The following is a 17,878-nucleotide window of genomic DNA, read 5'->3' as shown; positions in this document are numbered from 1 at the left end:
GCCAACTGTTACTTGAAAACTTTCTGTCTGTCCCAAACAGGTCCGAACACTTGTCTTCACATTTCTGTACATTTCCCGCACCAACCTGACATATTTCTCCAGCACCTTCTTCTCCCTCAGACATCTCCCGACTTCTTGCCTTGACACTCTATCGTATGCTTTCTCGAGATCAATAAATACCAGATGTAGCTCCTTTTGTTTCTCTCGATATTTTTCCATCATCTGTCGTAACTCAAAGATAGCATCTGTTGTTGATCTACCAGGCATGAAGCCAAATTGTTCCTTTGCAATCTCCACCTCCTTCCTCAATCTACCATCAAGAACCCTTTCTAGGATCTTCATTGTGTGGGACATCAACTTTATTCCTCTGTAATTTTTACAGTCTTGTGCATCCCCTTTACCCTTTGCTGACAAGGTAATCTCTTCAAGCATGTGAACCTTTATGCCGTGGGTTCCTCTTTGTCACTACTGGTTAACAGTGGTGACAAGTTATATCATGGAACACTTTGAAAAAATGACTCTTCAATACTATCACTGCTTTTCCCTCCACTTGATTTCATTATGTTGATGTGTTCACTATTTGGTCCTACTCAAATGAAGAATAGGACAGATTTTTAGTTAAAATCAACATTTTTCCTAGAATCAAATTTATGATTAAAAGAAAATAATAGATCCTTCCTTTCCTGGAATGACTTGAAAAGATGGAAGTTGGTGGCTCGCTCAGCTTTTCTATGTACAATATGCCTCCTTGGACTCACTGCATTGTCCGTCACAAAAGTCGAATCTGATTCGAATCTGCAGCCTGGTGGTTGGAGAGTGGGTATGCCAACCACTCAACTAATCAGGCCGGCCTGGTTTTTTGCAAATATTATAATTTTATGTTTATTGTTATTTCTAATTTAGTCATTTTTCTTTTGTAAACATTCTCTTTACTTATACATTTACATTTCCTATAATGAGCCTTGCATTCCATTTGCCTATTTAAGCAGGTCAGTAGCTATGTTAATGACTATGTTTATTATTTTCCAGAGTTCTTAACAGTATTATTTCACTGATCAGAATGGTAGAAAGAAAACACTCCATAACATCTTTTGTCATTCCATTCTTACTTCATATAACTGTCCATTATTTTGGTGTGTTCACTCTAGTAATTTGATGAGATACAGTTACAAAATAACTGCTTTATTGTAATTGTATTTTTTTATAACTGCTTTATATTAAATGCTTTTCTTTTTCATAATTTACATGTATAGTAGGATAATCATGTCTATGAATTATGTTAATATTAATAATTCAGCATTACTGAGTGAATTTTACTGATGCAGCTCTGCTTCATTATCTCAGATGTGTAATTGGGACAAAAGTTCTGAGAAATGGTAAAAAAATAAATACGAGGGTGGTCTGAAAAGTTCTTGGCCTAACAATGAAAAAACGAATTTATAATTTCAAAATTATTTTTATTTTTCAATATAATCTCCCTTAAGACTAATATATTTATTCCAGCGATGTTCCAGCGCCATTATCCCATCCCTGTAGTGGTTCTCAGTAAGATCTGAAAAATACCTGTCTACAGCTGCAATCACCTCTTAATTCGAAGAAAAATGCTGACCAGCGAGGAAGAGTTTTAATTTTGGGAAGAGATAGCAGTCAGAGGGAGTCAAATCTGGGGAATAGCATGGATGTTACAACAATTCATAGTGCAGATCCCTTAATTTCCCCATTGCCAAAACACCTTTATGGGCAGGTGTATTGTTCTGATGAAAAACGATTTTTTTCTTTTGCAAACTGGGTCTTTTCTCACAAATTTTTTCGTCAGTCTGGTTAAAAGATCGAAATAATATTCCCCAGTTATTGTTTTACCCTTTTCAAGATAATTAATAAACAAAATGCTTTGAGCATCCCAAAACACCGATCCCATGACTTTCCCGCTGATGCAACTGACTTTGTCTTCTTTGGTGCTGACCAGCTTCTGAACACTGTTTTGACTGCTGTTTGATTCTGGTGTGTAATTGTGAATCCAAGTCTCATCCACGGTAATAAATTGACAGACAAAATCAGTGTTATTCTTGTTAATACACTCCAAGCACTGTTCAGAGATTTTCATGCAAGTGCATTTTTGATCCGCTGTGAGCAAGCATGGCACCCATCTTTTGCAAAGCTTTTTCATTTGCAATTCTACATGCAAAACATATCCTACACATTCTTTTGAAATGTCTATAGCCTCAGCAATTTCACGCACTTTGACTCACTGGTCATCCAATACCATATTGTGCACTTGATCAATGATTTCTGGTGTTGTTATACTTTTTGGATGTCCTTCATGTGGATCATCTTCAAGGTACGGCCATGTTTAAGCTCGGCAGCCCATTTCTTAATTGTCAGAAACGAAGGAGCTTCTCCTTCGTTTCTGACAATTAAGTTCCCATAAACTTTTATGAACTTCCAATGAATTTCTTTTGCCGTTAAACCTTCTTTTATAAAGAATTTTATAAATGCACTCTACTCAATTTTCTCCATTTTAAGGGATACAGGTGACACTTTTGCTTCAAATAGCTAAATAAAACAAACTATTTGATAGAATGACTTACAATTTCACATGGATGCTTATGACAGATGTGCCAACTTAGAAAAAAAATCTTTCCGATAGTATTGCCATTTATGGTTGAGACCGAAAACTTTTCAGACCACCCTTGTAAATAAACATGTTCATAATAAAAATGCAGAGAGAATTATACAATGATGGAAAGTGAAAGGAGAAGAATAAGAGGCCATTCTTCCTGGAAGTTATGTAAAGGTGTGGTGATAAAGGGAGTGAGGACTGGATGTTTTACATGGAGAGTGATGGATGAGTAGAATGCATTCCCTGAATGCACTGTATATACTGGGTGTGTGAATCGGATGGCCTCCAGTTTTGAGTATGACTAAATTGAGATTGATATTATAATAACTGTGCGGTATATGACAGGCACATAACATAGCAAGTTGTTATAAATATGACTGTAACTTCTAGCAGTACTAATTACATTATTAGAATTCAGAATAGTTTATAGTCCATAGGTAAATGCAACTTAGCTTTCAGCTGAAATAGAGAACTGTAGTTTAATTAGGTATAATAAATAGTATTTGTTCATTTACTGTGCAGTACTTTATATGGAGCTATCCTAGAAATTATATCATTCCAACATATTATTTATTCATGGTTTGAACTTTCAACAAATAATTGTTTGTTATTGATTTTTAGCAAAAATATAAAGAGGGATATGAAAAAGAAAATGAAATTTACAAGAAAAAGTTGGAGAAATTCAAGTAAGGAGTTACATGATCATTTTGTTTGTGTGATTTGAAGTACAGTGAATTTCATGACTTCAACCTCCTTTAGTTGAGGGCTGATTGTTTAGAATAATCATATTTGATCAGATTGAAATATTTGATTTTTGGACATCCACTGATAGTCAGGAATTTGATGCTCAGATAATAAGACTGCAAATAAAAGACATCAGAATGATCAATATTCTGATTTTTTTGTGTTTTAACTAATGGTTCAGTGCAGAAATAATTGCAGCACAGCTGCATATAACAGGAGTTGGAATGATCATATTTTCATAGACTAGGTCAGAGTTCCAAAACTCCAGATAATGGGAAGGTGGATGTTTGGAGGTTGGATGTCATATAATTCACTATATACTTTAAATTTTGTCAGTAATTTTTTTCCCTCCTCTAAATGCCTTTTATTATTTAAAAATGAACTAAAGTGAAAGGACTTGGTGATTTTTATTGTTATAATGAGAAAAAACAATAGGTTTCAGAGATATCATGCCATTTTCATGTTTCTAATTAACTCTACCTATTCAACACTTAAGATATCTATGATATTTATAATTAAATCATTCAATTTGAAAAGATGAGGTTTTAAAAAAAATTAATTAGTTTTATTTATCATCTCATCATTTTGTGAAATCATGTGAGTTAACTCTTATGGTGCAAATGAAAACTTCCTTACTCGATTTAGCTCAGTTTAATGAATTATTTTCTTATAGGTACATTCAAGTGATGCATAGACTCTATGGTAATGTAACACACAATTAAATTTGCATTACTGCTATCTTTCCATCAATTAAAGATGCCAAGAAATTATTTTCTTGGTTTCGTCCTTCATTCACGTTTAAGCAAACAAAGTTTGTGTGCGAAGTAATTTCACAATTTGGCTACTTGTATATAATATCCCATAATGCAAATGCACATATCCTTATGAACATGTTTAATGCTGTGTTATGGGAAGGACCACTATCCAGACTGATTTTGACCTTTATTGAGTTGAAAAAGTAAAGGAGGGGGGTGCTAATCATAGGCCTAGAGTAGTTAGTTTAGGGATGCAAGATAGCCTGATAGTATTTGGAGAAATAAAAATAAATTGATAGTATTCTTTTAATAATGTTCTTTTAAACTAAGAAAGAAAATGCCTCAACTCTTTTATATCATCATATAGCCAAAGTCTATCAGTTTTCCTTTTTCACCAATCTCATATAGGTGAACAACCAAAAGATCAATTGAAAAAAGAAAAAAAAAGATCAAAAGTACAAAGATGACTAATATACCCTGTTCTGTTGTAAGTAATGGAATGCCGTACACATTACAAAATCTGTTCCAAATATGCAAGACAAGAGGGCATGCATGTTCTACTGTTTCTAATCAGTAACAGATGTCACAGATTGGATTTCCAATGTTAAAGTACCTCCATTTGATGGTATTGACTGGAAGGCCATGTGCAATTTTCCAAGCAAGATCCATCCTGCTAGGATATCCTTGGAACATCAGAAAGTTATGAAACAAAGTATTGTTCTGGAAAAACTTTTATTGGGATTATATTGATCAAGCGTATATAATAAACAACTAAGTTATACCAACTAGTTTCACCAACTAAGTCTGTTGGCATCTTCAGGGTACATAACTGATGTAAGGCACTAAAAAGTAAAAAACTGTTACAAACTAAAATCAACCGATTCCAATTATATTAAACAAAGAACAGAACGCGTACAATACATTCATAGAGCGTGGATGATCTCACTTGTTGTTATTTAGGAACGTTCTATAGTTGGCACTATAATTCAGTTCTGGCGAGTTGAAGGATCTGATAAGGGTCTTCCAGATCACGGGCAAGATTAGTCCTGTTCCTGTTAAGGTTTTGTGTACAGCGGGCAACTGTTGTGGCCTCCTTAAAAATTCGGGAGCGGAAGTCCTCCTCCATGTAAGGAATTGTGCTTCTATCCCACTCTATGGTATGGTTCGTTCTTGAGAAATGAAATGCTAACCCCGATTTTTCTTCTCTGTTATTATTACGTCACCTATATGTTCTTTTTGCCTAATTCCAAGTCTCCTTGAAGTTTGGCCAATGTAATTCAAGCTGCACAAGCTTCTATTTGTGCTTCTATCCCACTCCATACCATAGAGTGGGATACAAGCACAATTCCTTACATGGAGGAGGACTTCCGTTCCCGAATTTTTAAGGAGGCCACAACAGTTGCCCGCTGTACACAAAACCTTAACAGGAACCAAGGACTAATCTTGCCTGTGATCTGGAAGACCCTTATCAGATCCTTCAACTCGCCAGAACTGAATTATAGTGCCAACAATAGAACGTTCCTAAATAACAACAAGTGAGATCATCCACGCTCTATGAATGTATTGTACGTGTTCTGTTCTTTGTTTAATATAATTGGAATCGGTTGGTTTTAGTTTGTAACAGTTTTTTACTTTTTAGTGCCTTACATCAGTTATGTAAGATGCCAACAGACTTAGTTGGTATAACTTAGTTGTTTATTATATACACTTGATCAATATAATCCCAATAAAAGTTTTTCCAGAGCTTTTTTGGTCAAGAAAATTAAACGTTTTTTAACAAAGTATTGTTGTCAGTACCCAACTTTGGAAGTTTTTACCAAATTTTACTTCTTTTAATGGAAAGAATGTCAATACCAGAGTGTTGTAGCAGTCTTAGAGTTAAGCATAGAGTGTTGTAGTATTCAGGTCAATCTCAGCTTTTGGACCTTTATAATCATTCACTCCATACAGGGGAAGATGAAATCCCAGGAGAAGGTCAGCACATGTGTGATTGGTCTGCAATATTTTATGGATTTTTGAAGCTGTGTTGCTTAAATAGCAGAATTTTAAGACTTGGAAGCCCAAATCTTCTATGCATCTTTGATAGTTGAAGAAATTCTTTTTAACTTCTTAGTATTGGCTGAACCAAAAAAATTGCACAGGCTTACTATATAATTGCTTTTCTTCAGCTTCTGTGATGTTTGTAATATTTACACCTTATTACTAAAATACTCTGGATTAGAGAAAGATGTTGAAAGTTTTTTTCACTTGGTTATACTATAAATTAAAGATGCCAAGAAATTATATTCTTGGTTTTATCCAAGTAGCCCAGTCATGAAATTACTTCACATGTGCAAACTTTGTTTGCTTAAACTTGGATAAAGGATGAAACCAAAAATATAGTTTCTTAACATCTTTAATTTATAGTGTAACCAATATATCTATAATCCAGAGTATTTTAGTAATAAGCTACGACACCTTTTTATTACTTTTATATGGAAATATGACTTCTGCATTACCTTGGTATCACGATGGAGGAGATTGAGATTTTGGTGAATTGTGGATTCTGAATTGTGGTGAGCCAGTGTCGGAGCTTTGGATCAGCATTCGTTCAGTGCAAGTTAATGTTTTGGCTTTTAATGCAACTTTCCCAGGCCCTCTCCTGTGCCTGTCAGTAGTCTTCCGCCTCTAGAAGTAGATTTCGACTGCCAGTCTACACTTGGTGGAAAGAAGGGACAAAGCAGGTCCTGAATCACACAGCCCCCATTAGATCACGGGTTGATTTAATTTAAATCATTGTGGCTACTTCCGGTTTTGCTGGCAGTCCTTTGCAGCTGTGGGATTCTCTCTGCAGGTAGACCATTGATCGGGTCTACTGGACGTTTATGCGGACTTAAGGACCCGTGCTCTTAAACAGTGCTTTTATACCTCATTTTTCTCATAATGAGTGAAGTTGACACAGACGCCCTGATAGAGTCACCTGATAGAGGGCTGGCCATAAACATACTTAAAAAGATTCTTAAAAAGTTTGAAATCAGTTTTTACTGTATGTCAGGGGATGACGAAGAGGGTGACGATAATGCTCCAACAGAAGGAGGCTGGACTTGGTGAGTTTAAATGTCTAAAATGCAGGGACAGCCACCCAACCAATATCTGTACAAAGCCGAAAACCATCCTGGCTAAATGTGCCAACTGCAGTGGCCCACACACAGCCAACTACAGAAGATGCATTCAAACCCATAAAATAGAAGATCTCCTCCCCCTCAGACTTCACAGAGGTCCAAGCACACAAGAAGCGAAAAACCACGGCCTCTGAACCACCAAAAGAGGATGGAATGGAAGGAGATGGTCCAGTTTCGGACTCCTCTGCCTCCACTAGAGAAAAGATACCTCCGATCATACTCTGCGAAAAACAAAAATCGATGTCTCTTGGACCACCATGTCCGATCTACAGATCTCTTATATCACAGTCATAAATGTCACCGACAGCATCAAGATTCAGCCCACCGCAGTGATAGACTACTGAAAACTGGCAGGAGAAATGAATACCAGAGGCATTCAATGTTACACCTTCTCACTCAGCTCAGAGAAAAATCTGAAGATGGTGCTCAGAGGAGTGTCTGAAGACGTATATCCACAAAAAAAGTGGCTGCTGATCTACACCATCAGGACCTGCCACCCATCAAGGTCAGCAGAATGACCAAAAAAGACAAGACTCCAATGCCACTAGTATTAGTTGAGATCCATCTATCTTGCAAACAGATTATGACCTGATGTCAATCTGTGGACTTGAAATCAGCCCAGAACCCTTAAGGAAAAGGGCTTCAACAGGTCAGTGCCACAAAATGTATAAGGCTGAGTTTAAATGTCTAAAATGCAGGGACAGCCACCCAACCAATATATGTACAGTGCCGAAAACCACCCTGGCTAAATGTGTCAACTGCAGTGGCCCACACACAGCCAACTAGAGAGGATGCATTCAAACCCAAAAAATAGATGATCGGAGACGGAGAGTCTTTTTCCCCAGATGCACGCCAGAGGCCTCGGCTCCACAGCCTCTCAATGACCAGCAAAAATTGTCAGAAGCCCATCTGCCGCAGTCAGAGGCCTTTAAAAGAACAACTCAACAACGACAGACAAGGACGTATGCGGATGTAGTCTGTTCTAAACAGATAACTCATGAACAGGATCAGCCAGTACCACACACAAACCTGAGAGCTATCATCACCTCCTCTCTGGCAAATATGCTACTAGACTTCAGCAGATCCAACCCTATGGCATTCTCTACTAAAAGATTCCTAAAAGTTACACAAACCATCCTCACAGCGCTCATTCATGAACAGGAATAAACTAAATCCAGACTCTCTGCAGATTATCGCATGAAACACGAATGGCCTCAGAAATAAGGTTTTGGAGCTTTAAGAGTCCACCCAAAGACATCAGCCAGATGTAGTTTTGATAAGTGAAACACATATGAGACCATCAGACAATCCCAAAATTAGGGGATATCATCTGTACAGAACTGACAGGCTGACCCACAGAGGTGGTGGTGGCACTGCCATTTTCATCAAGAATTTTATTAGTCATCACTCTGTAAACATCCCTCCTACCACTAATCTTGAGGTTACAGGTGTAGAGGTTCTCACGAGCTTGGCTGGTAGACTAAAAATCTATGCAGTATACAATCCTCCATTAAAATCATTACTGTCCTCGGATTTGGGTGCCATCTTGGACATCAGAGAGCCTGCCATCATTGCCGGTGACTTAAATGCCCAGCATCCTGCCCGGAACAGTTGAACTACCAATAGGAATGGCCATATACTTGCTAACTATACAGGATCCAACAATGCGGTTTGTGGCAGGTCCCACTGAACCTCTACCCATCATAATACATATAGCACTGCTGATGTCTTGGACATAGTCATACTGCAGAATGTGAGACTCCTGCACAGTTTATTGACACTAAATGATCTTTCACCTGACCATAATCCAATACTGCTGCAGTTGGGAAACCAAGACCCCCCCACTCATTCATATCATGGGAAAGATTGTCCAAAGTACTCCCGAAATATATTGGTCCTGTTCTGCTTATAAAATCCAAAGAAGAAATTGAAACATCTGTTAAAGACCTGACCCAACAAATTAACACAGCCCTTACGGCAGTCACTACTTCCACAACTACCCTCAGGCCCAACCACTTGCCAAAAGATATCATGAACCTGATCAAGGAGAATAATAAGGCTAGAAAAAGGTTTCATAATACCGCACACCACAAGACAAACGAATCTTGAATAGGCTCAATTCTGCAGTGAGAGATACCCTTATAACACATAGAAGTCAACTTTGAGAAGAAAGATTGACTTCTATCTCTCCTGATAATCACTCAATTTGGAATCTAATAAGAAAGATCAAAAACAAAAAGAAATCTCTTCCCGCTCTCCAAACAGATCTGGGCCTCATCCACACCGATGCAGATAAAGCCAAGGCAATAGCAGAAAACTTAGACAAGCAATGTAAATCCCTCATATGAACATCTAGACTTCAATCACATCTACAAGATCCATCGACATGTCAGATGTTCATTAAAATCTCCTGTAAACTGCTGCAATCAAATTGCATCCACATCACCAGCAGAAATATATAATATTATATAATCAAGAAATTAAAAAACAAAAAGGCTCCTGGACCTGATGGCATCACCAACAAGGTGATTAAGCTGCTGCCTCGTACATCTGACCAACATAATTAATTCCATCCTCCGTTTCAAACATTTCCCTTCCTGTTGGAAGGCAGCGAATATAATTCCAATCCATAAGACCAGAAAAGACCCGCACCTACCTCAAAATTATCGGCTAATCAGCCTCGTCTCAAATTTGGGTAAAATTACAGAAAAAGCTATTCTCAAGACTCCGAGCCTCTGTACACAAGTTAAACATTCTTCCTAAAGAGCAATTTGGATTTCTTCAATTCCATAGTACCACCCAACAGATACATAGACTAGTCGAACATATCTCCATTGGATACAATTAGCATCAATGCACTGGGACTGTTTTTCTAGACTTAGCCAATGCATTTAATAAAATTTGCATTTTGGATTACTGCATAAACTGATCTCAACTGGAATACCATTGGAAATGGTTCACCCAATGAAATCATACCTTTTTGACAGGCATATATTGGCTGGAGTCCCACAAGGATTCTTACTAGCTCCGATTCTGTTTTCCATATACATGTCTGATATCCCACACAATTTATTGTCATCCATCATGGCCCTCTACGCAGATAATACAGCAATATTAGCCAGATCTCTACAACCACATCTTGCCATCAAAACACTGCAAGGAAACCTATCACAGATTGAAAAATGGTTCTCCAAATGGAGACTGCAAGTAAATCCCCAGAACAGCATAGCCCTGCTATTCAGCAGAACACCAATGCTTCCTAAAGGGGGAATCTTCCTGTTTAACACAAAAATTTCATGGCAAACAGAAGTCAAATACCTTGGTGTACTACTGGACAGAAGGCCAACTTTCAGCTGCCATACCAAGGCTCTCTGTGCAAAGGCATCAAAAGCCATTGATCAACTCTATCCTCTAATCAACAGGAACAGTAAACTAAACACCAGAATCAAACTACTTATCTACAAACTGATGGTTTGTCCTATACTACTTACACTTCTCTGGCTTGGAGCCATACTGCTGATACTAATATACTTAAATTACAATAAGTGCAAAATAAATGTCTACATATGATCCTAAACCTCCATGGTTCGTCAGAAATGTGCAACTCCATCGGGACACAGATGTCCTCTATATTTACATTTTCCTGCAAACTATACCAACAAAGTTCTTTTCAAAAGCATCTGTACACTCCAACAAAATGGTTCAAACTAGCTGCAAATTACGAAGAATTACTTCGAACATAAAAGACCAAAAGCATCTTAAACTCAAATTCTGATGTTTAATCTCCAAGCCTGCTCAGGCCAAGCAATTGGCTCATAAATTTTTCCACTCACTGTTTCTCTATCAGATAGCGGAGAGTATGAAAAGCATTTTGCTTCACCCTTTAAGTCAAAAATGTTAATCGTTAATCCTTGGTATTACTTCTAGAAATGATCCTGAAAAATTCTACTTTTCTGATTCCATCTGTTTTTTACTGTAAGTTTCTCTATCCATGTTTTTCTTAGCTTCTATGCATAAATGTTGCCTGGAATTCTTAGGAAAATTCTTCTGTAATTGTCACATTCAGTTCTAATTCTGTCCTCATACATCAGCACTATAAGAAGTCCATTCCAGTCATCTGGAGTTCAACCTTCTAAATTATGCATTGCACCCACCAAAAACATTTTAAACCTCCATATTTGAGTGTTTCTGGTTGAATATCATCTACTCTGGCTGCCTTTTCATACTTCAGGTTTTAATGGTTTTTCTACCTCAAGTATTTATATGTATGCTCCTGACTACATTTCTTTTGAATACATCGTACCACAGTTCTGTCACTTTTTGTTTGATTTAACAATCTTTCAATGTAATCACCCCACTAGGATGTCTTCAGTTTTCTTGTCATTTTTATCAAAACATTTGCCACCTTCCTGAGATTTGTGTTATGTTTTCTTACCAGTCTTCCCATGACTTCTATTTAGCTACTTTTGCAAAATTACTTCACCTTATGTTTTTCTCTGCATTATTTCAGAGCACATGCCAACTTATTTGTTAGAAACTTTTAGTCTGCTTTCATCTTTTCATGACTCCTCTTTAATGTCCTGAATCTACATTGGAAGTTTGATTTTTTCCATCCATTAACTTTACCACATGCTTTTCTGACTGAATCAATCTGTTTCTTTCATATTTTGCTACTGTGTCTCCAAGATTTTTATATTGTTCACTGTAATATTTGTATATATGAGTTCATTTCTGAATACCACCTACTGCATCTTTTTAAAACTTTTTACACGTTTTTCTTTTTGCAATATGATATTTAATTTTATGTTATTCAAAGCTGAATGGTGATCACTTCCCATTTCAAATCCCCTGTAATATACTCTTGTATCCCACACCAGCATAAAAAGAAAACACTATTAACATTTAAAAGTAATTCAATAAAATCACAGTGCTCCTAAAAATTTGACATTAAGTTGAAAAAAGCAAAGTTACTTTGATATTGGAACAGCCCCTTTTATTCAACTAGGTTACCCTACCCCCACCTCCAACTGGCCATGTCCAGCTAAATCTGGATACAATTCTGTAACACTTATTGAATAACATGGATAAGAAGTGCAATTTGGTCTCACTATTTCATCCACCTTGGCCAGTAGAGAGGTTAAAGAGAATAGATAAATGGGATATATTAAAGAAGGATTATTAATTTGTTATACCTATGTGCATTTTTTGAAGGTAAGGATGATATAGTACTCGGAAGGGGCTTGTTCAGAGCTGATATGGTATGATAATGATGATGATGAATCTTAGGAGGTGTTAATAATGATAGAATAACAATTTCATTGTTATTCTATTGAACTGACGATGCTAAACTAAACTAAACAGATAGCCAAAAAACATGAATAAAACCAATAATATATACATGGCAGGCCTGCAACATGACATATTATCTGACTATGTGACTGTATTTTCAAGCATATTGTCTTGACTTCTGTAATATGATTTTTTTTTGGTAATTCTTAAATACTCCTGTGTAATGTTCCTTATACCTTTCTGTTTCTTGCTGTTTCATTTCATTTTATTCTATTGTAAGCTACCACTGTATCAACTTATATTATGCTTCATTGCATACTACAAGAGTTATACTGCATTTTCTAAGTGTTCTGTTAATTTCATTAAGCAGTGTAGTTTTGCTGTGCCATTGCAACTTGTAATCACTCTAATGACAGTTGTCACTTTAGTCTTGCTTTGAATCTTGGTAACAGTCATATGTGTGTTGTCAATTTAAGATGAAACTGCCGAGTTAAGTTCTGTGATCTCAGAAGATATTTTGTATGAATTTTTAGCTACTCTCCGAGGATGAACTGAAATCGACAATAAAATTGTTTTCCTTAGAACTGTTTTTGGAACTGATCAGTTAAATGTCTTACTCTTATTGTCAGAGTAATTATTTTCATGCAAAAAAGAGAGAGAAGATGCTTTTCATCAAACTTGCTAGAGGATGATATACACAAGTAAAACAATCTATTGAAATCTTTAACTACTACTTTTATTGTGATCAAAAGGTTTGAGAGGTAAGACAGGTCGAATGAATGGGTAGAAAATAAAAAATAAAATAAAGAAGACAATGCTGAGATAATTACAGCCAAGGAACTTCCCATATAGTCAAGTGAAACTGTAGAACTTTTAGCTGAATTCTGTGTTCACCTTTTTTTGCATAGTATTGATGTCATCATTCAGAAATAAATTTAACTGGGAGAGTTACAGAGATTTTATTTCCCCTTTGAAATCATATGTATAATCTCTGCCATTTAGTTATCTTTAATATTTAATCAAAATTTTTGAAGTTAGATATATAGAATATTAGAAATTATAAATTTAGTAATCATAATTACAGAGAATATGACTCAGATCTGTATATTTACACCCCCCCACACACACACACAACCTTCAAAACAGCAGTATTTCAATCAATCAACCTTTACATGTCAACAAACTTCTGGTATAGTACCTTGTAATTGCATTTCAGTTATCAGAATAGGAAACTGCCTTCCTGATGTGGTTGAATAAATGGTAAATTACTGTATTATATTTGTTTACAGTCAATATTAAATATTTTACTTTTTTTATATTCTTTATTCTATGAGCTTTATTCTTTGTAATTCACATGTTAATCTTTGAAGTTAGTGCACCATCATGTATACATATTTAAAACATTGCACAAATTCACATGGAGAGAAGAGGCTAGGAATAAGAAAAGTCTCATTGACTATGTTATTGTTGATAGTGATGTTTTCTCCCTGGTGCAGGACACCAGAGTGTACAGAGGATTTGAAATTGGAAGTGATCACTATTTAGTCTTGAGCAGGATAAAATTGAATTTCATATTGAAAAGAATAACATGTAAGAAAGTTTTAAAGCGAATAAAAGTTGAGCAGCTCTCAAATGTGAACTGTAGACTAAAATACACAAAGGTTATTGAAGAAAAAATGAAAGAGTTTGAGAACAGGAATCAAACCTTGGAGATTCAGTGGCAAACTCTGAAGAAAACATTGATTGATTCTGCCAGAGAGGCATGTGCTGAGGTTGTCTGTAAGGATAAAAAAATCAGAACTCCCTGGTGGACACAGGAAGTTAAAGAGGCAGTGAAGGAAAAGAAGAAAGCATACCAAAAGTTCCTGTCAAATAAGTCAGCTTGTGCTCTTAGAGAATATAGAGACAAATGCAAGAATGCTAAACACTGTGTAAAACTAGCTAAACAAAAGTCATGGGAGGACTTTAGCAAGAATATAGCAAATAAATATCAAGAAGGTGGCAAAATATTCTGGAGGTTGTTGAAGAAGCTTAAGAATGGAGGAAAGAGTGCTGTAAAAGGAATTAGAGATGATAAAGGTGACATGAAAACTGCTAAATGAAACAAGCAGTGATGACAGCACAGTGATAAAAAAACACTGACCAGGCATACAATCAGGAATACATATCCATACTTGAAGTGCCATCAAAGGCTTGAAATGTGGAAAGGCAGCAGGAGTAGATGATATTCGACCAGAAATGCTGAAGTATGGTGGTATAAGAGTCTTACAGTGGCTGCACTGCATAGTTCAGAAAGCTTGGACAGAGGGACGAATTCCCGATGATTGGAGTAGAGCTCTCATAGTACCCATATATAAAAAGGAAAATAAAACTGCATGTGAGAATTACAGAGGTATTTCCCTACTGAGTGTTTCTGGCAAGATCTATGCAAGTATACTTGAGAAACGGTTGAGAAGAATTGTGGAAGAAAAGCTTGGTGAAGAACAAGCTGGATTCAGGCCAAATAGAGGCTGTCAGGATCAGATCTTCACTTTACAACAAATAGTTGAGAAAGCATGGGAATATAACAAAGATCTATATTTAAGTTTTCTCGATCAGGAAAAGGCATATGACAAGGCACCCACAGAGAAGCTATTCAATACGCTATAGTTATATGGTATCAATGGGGCATTATATCAAGCAATACTTAGTCTTTATTTGAGTTGTAAGTTAGCAGTTAGAATTGAAGGAAGTACAGGAAGATGATTTAATGTTAACTGTGTGAGACAAGGATGTACATTAGCCGCTCTGTTATTCATTATTTATATGGATCACATTATGAAGGAAAGTCGTATTAAACATGATATCAAAATTGGAGATGTTAATGTCAGCTCTTTGCTTTATGTGGATGATGTTATACTTCTAAATAAATCTGCTACAAGTCTGCAAGATTCTCTGACTAAATTGAATAGCTGTTGTAATAGATATGGTATGAAGGTCAGCATTAAAAAGACAAAGACAATGAAAATAGGTAGAATCATTGAAAATGTCAACTGTGTTGTGAATGGAGAACCTGTGGAACAAGTAAAACATTTCAGCTATTTAGGCACAATTTTTACTGAAGATGGTAAATTAAATATAGAAATAGACAACAGAATCAGCAAAGCTGGTATGGTGGGAAGTCAATTGAATAAATTCATATGGAATAAGAGAGAAATTAGTCGAAACACTGAATTAGCTGTATACAAGACAGTGTTCAAACCAGTTTTAACTTATGGATCTGAGAGCTGGGTCAGAAGTAAAACACTTGACCAAAGACTAGAGACCACAGATATGAGATTCCTGAGAAAGATTATAGGCGTGAACAGATGGCATCAATGGCAATATCATATTAAAAACGAGGATATTAGGAAAGAACTTGACATTGTCAGCATCCAGGAATGCGTTTAGCAGAGCTAATCTCAGGTGGTATGGTCACTTAAACAGAATGGGCAAGGAAAGATTAGCAAAACAAGTGTTCTGTGCCAGGTTGGCAGCAAAACGACCCAGAGGAAGACCAAGATATAGGTGGATTGATACAGTACAAAGTGCTTTAGACGATAGAAATATAAGATCTGATAATGTTGGAGTCTTGACAAGTAACAGACTGATTTGGAGGAAAATTGTAGATAGGAAATTAATAATGATGTAATTTTTTTCATGTAGTACTATCATATCCTGTACACCCCTTGAGGGTACATTGCAGGAATTTGATGATGATGATGAACATTATAATCAGTCACTGAACAAAATAAAGTAAATATAATTAACTTGCCCTCCACAACTGACTATTAACATAAGAAGTTGGATATGGAGAAAAAGGGGAAATTAACAGTGACATCACTTCAGACCTATTTTCAACATGTGTCATGAGCTCTATGGCAGTGGTGACAAATTTCACTGACTCCATTTAATATGATAATGATCTGATCATGTCATTCACTTCTACATATGATGTTTCTAGTTGTCCTGCCATCTATCAACTGGTAGTGTGGCTATATGACCATTTTGTGGTGTCATCTCATGGTTGCATCAGGAAACAGGCAATGCATATGCATTTAATGCTGTGTGTGTGTGTGTGTGTGTGTGTGTGTGTGTGTGTGTGTGTGTGTGTGTGTGTGTGTGTGTGTGTGTGTGTGTGTGTGTGTGTGTGTGTGTACATAAAATTGCAAGAAGGTGATAGTGAGAAAGCCTATCTTACATTTAATTTCATATTAAATCTTATGTATGGTTCTGACCATTGAATTCATATAAAATTTGTTTTGATTTGGGCCAGCCTGGTTGGCTGAGTGATTAGTCCGCTCTCCAGCCAAGAAGCTGTGTGTTTGAACCCTGCCAGGGGCATGGATGTTTTTCATTGTCCTACTAACTCTTTTTGTAAAGGACATCTGCATCCCTACCACTTCTAGCAGAAGGCTTCACTCCCCCACCCCCCATATGTCATCAAAACGTCATCACATGTGAATAACTAACTAACAAAATTTGGACCACTGTGCGGGTTGGATCCACCCTGACATCTACATTTGAAGAAATGACAGCCTATTTCTGTAAAAACTGTGAATTAGAAAAATAGTTAACCTGATATCCTTGAATCACTGGTTTGTAAGAAAAATAATTGAGGTGTTTCCAAAAAGTAAGGTAACACATTTTTTTTTAATAATGGTGAAAGAGAAAGAGACAAAACATGGTGGACAGATAAACTCATTAATAATGTTCCAAAAGACTGCCATTACAGTGTGGTGCTATTGCACCACACTGCTAATTTTTTGCAAGCAAAAGGGATTTCACCAAGTGACATTCACTGTGAACTGATTACCATGTATAGTGAAAAGGTGATATCAGAGAAGCAGGTGTGTTTTTGGTGCAATGAATTTAAAATGGGCAGTGGTGATATTGAAGATCGACATTGGGCTGGCAGGCCTTCATCGAGCAAGACAGAAGACATCATTTTGTGCATTAAGGACATAAATTGCATAAGTGGTGAACTCGAGTAACTCCACTGTTTATGAATTATTCACAATGTCCTTAGCTTTCGAAAGGTGTTTTTCAAAAAAATGTTGCAAGTAAAAAGAAAAAATGTGGAAGAATAGCTTTAGTGAAAGCAGATGGTATCTTTGTGTGAGAAGCAGATGAGTTCTCACTTCACTGAGATCTGTCATCCAGGTACATTATGTAACACCACACACACACACACACACACACACACACACACACACACACACACACACACAATGTTACCACTATATTGGATAAAGTGATAGTGATGTTGAAAAGGAGGTTCGAGAGCTGTT

The 17,878-nt window shown here is 36.4% G+C and overlaps 1 protein-coding gene across 4 annotated transcripts in view; it reads left to right on the top strand.

Moving 5' to 3' along the window:
• The window catches only part of LOC150107481 (nucleolar transcription factor 1-A-like), a 554,391-nt gene that overhangs the window by 288,886 nt on the left and 247,627 nt on the right, over positions 1–17,878 (top strand). For all 4 annotated transcript variants that reach the window (XM_090391894.1, XM_090391895.1, XM_090391896.1 and 1 more), the window contains exon 6: positions 3,242–3,306. In XM_090391894.1, coding sequence (XP_090248020.1) covers positions 3,242–3,306 — 65 coding nt within the window. The remainder of the gene's footprint in view (positions 1–3,241; positions 3,307–17,878) is intronic.

Source organism: Typopeltis vanoorti, chromosome 4 (assembly GCF_054136105.1).
Source record: "Typopeltis vanoorti isolate ZY-2024b chromosome 4, IOZ_Tvanoo_1.0, whole genome shotgun sequence".
Classification (NCBI taxonomy): domain Eukaryota; kingdom Metazoa; phylum Arthropoda; class Arachnida; order Uropygi; family Thelyphonidae; genus Typopeltis; species Typopeltis vanoorti.
The sequence above is the reverse complement of the archived record's forward strand: the minus strand, read 5'-3'. Positions and strand labels throughout refer to the sequence as shown.